Source organism: Sceloporus undulatus, unplaced genomic scaffold, assembly GCF_019175285.1.
Source record: "Sceloporus undulatus isolate JIND9_A2432 ecotype Alabama unplaced genomic scaffold, SceUnd_v1.1 scaffold_1012, whole genome shotgun sequence".
Taxonomy (NCBI): Eukaryota; Metazoa; Chordata; class Lepidosauria; order Squamata; family Phrynosomatidae; genus Sceloporus; species Sceloporus undulatus.
In genome coordinates this window covers 1-6,254 of record NW_024803932.1, presented here as the reverse complement: position 1 = coordinate 6,254, position 6,254 = coordinate 1, and the positions used below count along the sequence as shown (strand labels likewise).

Below are 6,254 nucleotides of genomic sequence, written 5' to 3'. Positions count from 1 at the left end.
CTTCGAGTGGTCATCTGCGAATACATACAAATGGGTTTCACTGTGTCTGCGCAGTGCTGTTCAGAAACTTGTAGAATCACTGAACAAAGTTAACTTTGCAACTTTTAGCAATTTTTTGGTGGTAACTCCCCCCATCTGTTATAAAGCCCCTGCGTTCCCGCTCTTTCCCCAGTTCTGTAATTTTACGCTGCGTAAGCAACATGAGAATGAGCCAATGAAAAGCAGGACACTGAGGGGAGGACGAGCGGGATTTGTATGTATTCGCAGATGACCACTCGAAGTACTATTGTTGTCCTTCTTCTTTGTGGTCTCTGCGACCACAAATGGGTTGAGACTGACAAGCTTAGGTAAGCGGCGGAGGGAGTGTCATGAAACCAAAGTGAGGTTCAAACAAAGTGTGTTTATTTTTTACAATAAAACCCTTTGGAACCAAGAACTGTGTCAGTCATTTTTGGTACCTCAGTAAATAGCACTTAACCTGTGCAAGACATAAGGCACATAAATAACACATTAGGTCGTGCAAGACCTATGCAAACCACAGAATGCTGTAAACAAGCCAAATTTTAGCAAACATTCACCTCAGAACATGTAAATCAATGGAAATGTATAACCAAAATTACATTTCAAGGAATCAGAAGGAAATACAGTGCAATCAATGTAACCCTGATACCAACACTGCCCTTCCAAAGGCTGCATCTCATTTGGCCCTGGTGTCTAGCCTGTAATGTTTAATGAAAGTCAAAGGCTGAGACCAAACAGCAGCTTTGCAGACATCCTCCAAAGGGACCCCATTCAAAAATGCGGAGGATGATGCTACCACCCTAGTTGCATGGAACTGAACCCTGGCCAGGAGAGGTCTGCCCAAAAGTTCATAGCAGAGGTGGATGGTACCAGTCACCCATTTGGAAAACCTTTGCGCGGAGACTGGCTGTCCTTTCTTCATTTCCGAGTAGCACTGAAAGGGTCTCTTGGAACAACTTGAACCTGCAGTCCTGTCCAAGTAGAAGGCCAAAGCCCTCCTTACGTCCAAGGTATGTAGACTGCGCTCGACCTCAGTAGTCGGGTTCGAAGCCAGGGTTGGCAAAACAATGTTTTGGCACATATGGAAGGCTGACACCACCTTAGGCAAGAAAGTGATGTTGGTATGGAGGACAACCTTGTCCCTATGGAACCTAAGGAAAGGCTGGTCCCTTCACAAGGCACAGAGTTCGCCTGCACGGTGGGCAGATGTGATGGCCACAAGGAAAGCAGTTTTCCAAGTCAATAGTCTCAAGTGCATTGTGGCCATGGGTTCAAAGGACTTGGATTGTAGGGCCACCAGCACAGCGTCCAAGCTCCATGCCAGGTTCGGTACTGAGGCCGGGGGATGGAGGTTGCCACAGTCCTGCAGGAAACTCTTCACAAGAGGGTCCCTGAAAAAGGAAGGTTTGCCCTCAAACTGGAAATGAGAACAAAAGGCAGAAAGGTAGCACTTAATGGATGTGAGGCACAGCCCCGTGTCCAAAAGCACCATCAGGAACTCCAACACCACCGGAGTCATCACCTGGGCTGGAGAGAGGCCTCTCTTGGAGAGGAACAACAGGAACTTCTTCCATTCGGAAGCGTAGGACCTCTGGGTGGAAGGCTTCTGGGCAGCCAAGATCACAGTCCGTACCGGTTCAGGTAGCGAGGCTAGGGACAGAGTCTCCAAGACACCAATGGCAGGTTCCCAACATCCAGATGTCGAACCCAGCCGTTCTGAATCATGAGAAGGTCGGGACGGAACTCGAGACGGAGAAAGTCTCTCCTGGAGAGGTGCAGCAGGGATGGAAACCACGGCTGTCTTGGCCACCAGGGAGTGATGAGGATGGCATCCAAGTGATCTGCTGTCATCTTGGACATCACTCTTGTGATCAGTGGAAACGGAGGAAAGGCGTAGAGCATCTCTCCTGACCAAGTGAGGCCGAATACGTCTCCGAGGGATCTGTCAGTGGGCGTCCTGGAGCAGAACTGGGGACAATGGCTGTTGTGCAAGGTCGCGAAAAGGTCGATTCAAGCAGTCCCCCATCGGTGGAAGAGGTCGCAGACCGTCGCGGGATGGAGTTTCCATTCGTGACACGCAGTGGAGTATCTGCTGAGCTGGTTGGCCAAGTTGTTGTCCTCCCCTGGATTGCCTGGAGTAGAATCTGTCTCGGGATGCACCAATCCCAAATCCGCAGGGTGATGTCCAGCAGAGTCTTGGATCTGGTGCCACCCTGTTTGTTGAGGTAGTACATAATGGTCGTATTGTCTGTCCGGAGAAGAACTACCTTGTTGGCAACAATCGACTTGAACGCTCTCAGGGCCTTCTCCACCGCAAGCATCTCAAGTGCGTTGATGTGGAGGAACTGTTCGTCTGGAGACCATCTGTCCTTTACTAGGAGGTTGAGCAGGTGTGCGCCCCAGCCCTCCAAAGAAGCGTCCGTGGTCAGCATTATCTCCGGATGGGGTGGGGAAAAGGGCAAGCTGACGCAGATGTTGCGGGAGTCTAGCCACCATCACAGGGAACAGGCAATGGGTCTCGGGATGGTGAGCCGCTTGGACGGTTGGTCCTCCATGGGATCGAAGACCGACAGGAACCATGACTGGAGCGTTCGGTACCGAAGCCTTGCCCATGGAGTAACAAACGTTGTCGAGGCCATGGGTCCTAGGGCTACCTGAACTTCCCTGGCCCTTACCCTTCTGTGGGCCAAACAGGTTCCGACAGCCAATGAGAGGGCCTGGAAACAGTCTGGAGGGAGATAGGTGTTGCAGTCTTTGGAATTGAGGATGGCCCTGATGAACTTGGCCTGTGTGGATGGGATGAGGTGAGACTTCTCCCTGTTGACGACAAGTCCTAGAGATGCCAGAGGAGTCAAGGGAAACTCGACTGCTTCCTGTAGCTCCCCCACGGAGGGGGCCATGAAGAGCCATTCATCCAGATAAGGGAAGACTCTGAAGCCTTGCTGGTGTATGTATGCTACGACCGGAGACATACACTTGGTAAAAACCCTTGGGGCTGTGGAGAGGCCAAAGGGGAGTACATTGTAGTGGTATACATTGGGAACAACGGCAAAGGTGAGAAATCTCCAATGTGGAAGTAAGCGTCCTTTTGGTTGTTGGTCACGAACCAGAGTCCCTGGTGGAGCAAGGGAAGAATGGAAGCAAGGGTTACCATACGGAACAATCGATAAATGAGAACTTAATTAAGGTCCCTTAAGTCCAGGATGGGTCTGATGCCTCCCTCAGTCTTCGGTACCGTGAAGTACCTTGAAAAGAAACAAGAAGAAAACTACTCGGGGTCAATGGGCAAAATTGCCCCCTTGTCGAGCAATGTGCATACTTTGTTGAGTAGGGTGTCCAAGGGGACGGTGGAAATAATGGCTCCAGTTGGTGGGAGCTCTCTGAACTCAAGGGCATAACCCCTACGGACTATGTCCAAAACCCACGAGTCATTGGTGATTGATGCCCAGGTGTTAAGAAAGGGCTTTAATATGTCCAGAAAAGAGAGGGGGAGGGGGACGAAGCATGCAGGGACCCTTCAAGACCGCTTCTTGCCCTGGTCGGTATCCTGTCAGCGAGAGTTTCGGTACCGGACAGGGGTGTTGCGCTGGCCAGAGGAGGAGGAAGACCAGGAGGGGTATCGCTGTCTTTGTGGACCCTGCTGCTGGTAGGGGCGATCCTGATGGAAAGGCCTCTGTCCCTTACCCTGAGCTTGCCACGGGCGCTGCCTCTTCCTGAATGGTAAACGGAAGAGGAGGACATAACCATGTTTCTTGGCCACGGCTTTCATCCTATACTTCCGATTAAGGCGTTCATCCGTCTCAGAGTGGAAAAGGCCGGAGTCGTCCATAGGTATGTTCTCAATGGCAGATCTCACGTTGGGGTTGAGGTCAGAATTCCGGAGCCAAGCATGGCATCGAAGGGCAACTGATGTCGCCATTGCCCTGCTGGAACAGTCAGCCACGTTGCAGGAGACGGTGATGAGCCAATTTCCTATGGAATGGGCCTCATCCCTGATCTCGACAAGCTTCCTCTGGACGGCATCAGGCACGTCTGGGATTAAGGGTGATATTCCCTCCATTAGGGTCTGGATATAAGCCCCCATGCAGGCATTATAGTTGATGGCCTTGACTGCCAAAGCCGATGCCAAGTACGCCTTCTTGGCTAGACCGTCTATTTTCTTTGCCTCCCGGTCTGCAGAGGAGGTAGCAAGTTTGTGGGTAAAGGCTTGCTGAGATCCCTCCACGATTGCCGTATTCTGCTTGAGGTGAGTAGTCAACCATGAGCAGTATGACGGTGAGATCTGATAAAGGGACTCTATCTTCCTAGAGGATCCCACCAAGGAGGCCGGAGAGTCCCATGAGTGTTTTACAATAGTTTCCAGGGACAGGAGGAGTGGGATGGAGGGTGGCATGGAAACCCTACCATGCACACGCCGTTCGTATTTCGTCCCATCTTCCGGGTAAGAGAGTTCAATGTCCAGGGTGTTTGCCATCTTGATAATGTGTTCGTTGATAGAACGAACATCATACATCGGGGAAGCTGGTTCAGGGTGGTGTAGTTCCTGCGGTGAACCTGGCAGAGACATCTTGGCCTCGGAGGGCTCTTCGGAAGATTGGAGGTCCTCAGGATCTGAGGCAGAGTCCACCTGAACAAGCTGCTGATGAGGCTGTCGGGCCGGAACGGGCGTTGGTTCCGTGACAGGGACTTGCTTCAACACCGGGTGGACCGGGGTCGAGGGGGGAGGCCGAGAGACCGTGGCAGATGGCTTGGGCCTGTCGGCAGCGTTCGAGTACAGCCTCCCTTGAGACCGACATGTAATAACAATTGGTCACGGAATCATAAAAGTGATCGGAGTCGTCCTGGAAAGTGGCTGGACACAAGGTGCATGGAACAGGTGTCGGTGACCGGTGTCTAGAAGACCTGGAATCCTCGTCAGAGTGAAGAAAGGGGACAGTTGCTAGGCCTGACATTTGAGGTAGGCTGGATACCGAAGAAGATGGACACCTGGACACCTGAGGTGAAGCCGAAGAAGGAGTCCCCGACCTCTCAGGTTCAGGATGAGAGCTGCAAGACTTCTTATGGTCTGCCGAGGACTTGGATGCCTTCATACTAGGAGCGGCGCTGTCCGTGGGGTGTTTCTCCTTCTTGGAGCTGGTCTTTGGGTCCGAAGGCACCTCCGACACCTTGGACTTCTTGGAAGAGGGGACCTAGGGTGCGTCCTTGGTATAGCGTCTCTTCTTCTTTGGAGCCTTGGATGATTCCGGGCGCTCCTCAGGCGTAGGGGTAGACCTGAGTCCGATGTCTTCACCCTCTCTTTCTTGTACCGCTTGTCGGAGGAAGATTTCGAAGCTGAAGCTTCGGTACTAGTAGACTTACCGCCCTCAGGGCGGTCACCTCGGCGGAAATGGGAGCCGGCTTGGAAGATGAACCCTCAGACAAAGTCACTTTATGGGGGCGCCTGGAGGGTTTGGTGGTGGCACTGGGTTTTTCTGAACCGCGGGCCACTTGGATGGCAGCACTGGGTTCCGTGGAACCATGGGCCGCGACGGCACCTGGAGCAGATGTCACGCTGGAAGGGCTGCCATGAGCAGAAAGTGCAGAGGCCGAGGCCACAGGGGATGAAGTGGGGCGGGAGGCCTCTTCTTGTGGCTTGAGAACCCCATGAAGGATTGCCGTAGTCAGGCGGGACTAACGGTTCTTCCTTGCCTGTGAGGTCATGGGTTTGCAGAGTGGGCAGGCATTCATGTCATGGTTCTTTCCCAGTCACAGAAGGCAAGAAGAGTGCGGTTCTTGAACCGGAACCTTGCCACCACAAACGTTGCATTTTTTAAACGGCGCCAGACACATCATGGAAGATTGACGAGTTGAAATCAAGAGACAAAGGTGAGTTCAGATGAGCCGGATGGTCAACAACACAGGGGGGGTCAGCAATAACTGAGGTCAAAAAATGGTCCGAAGTAAAAAAGCCAGTGATCAATTAACAAGAGCAAGTGAAATTCCCTAGAACAGCTAATGTGGCGGAAAAAAGGAACTGAGGAAAGAATCATAGAATCATAGAGTTGGAAGAGACCACACGGGCCATCCAGTCCAACCCCATTCTGCCATGCAGGAAATCCAAATCAAAGCATCCCCAACAGATGGCCATCCAGACTCTGCTTAAAGATCTCCAAGGAAGGAGATTCCACTACAACTCCGAGGGAGTGCGTTCAACTGTCGAACAGCCCTTACTGTCAGGAAGTTCCTCCTAATGT

General features: G+C 52.1%; 1 protein-coding gene across 1 annotated transcript; it reads right to left on the bottom strand.

Moving 5' to 3' along the window:
- Positions 1-971: 971 nt before the first annotated feature.
- Positions 972-6,134, bottom strand: LOC121917834. Its single transcript, XM_042443954.1, has 2 exons — positions 3,706-6,134; positions 972-3,136 (listed from the first exon to the last, which is right to left on the bottom strand). The coding sequence occupies exons 1-2, from the start codon at positions 4,586-4,588 to the stop codon at positions 2,517-2,519; spliced, it is 1,503 nt and encodes a 500-aa protein (XP_042299888.1). The 5' UTR covers positions 4,589-6,134; the 3' UTR covers positions 972-2,516.
- Positions 6,135-6,254: the final 120 nt, after the last annotated feature.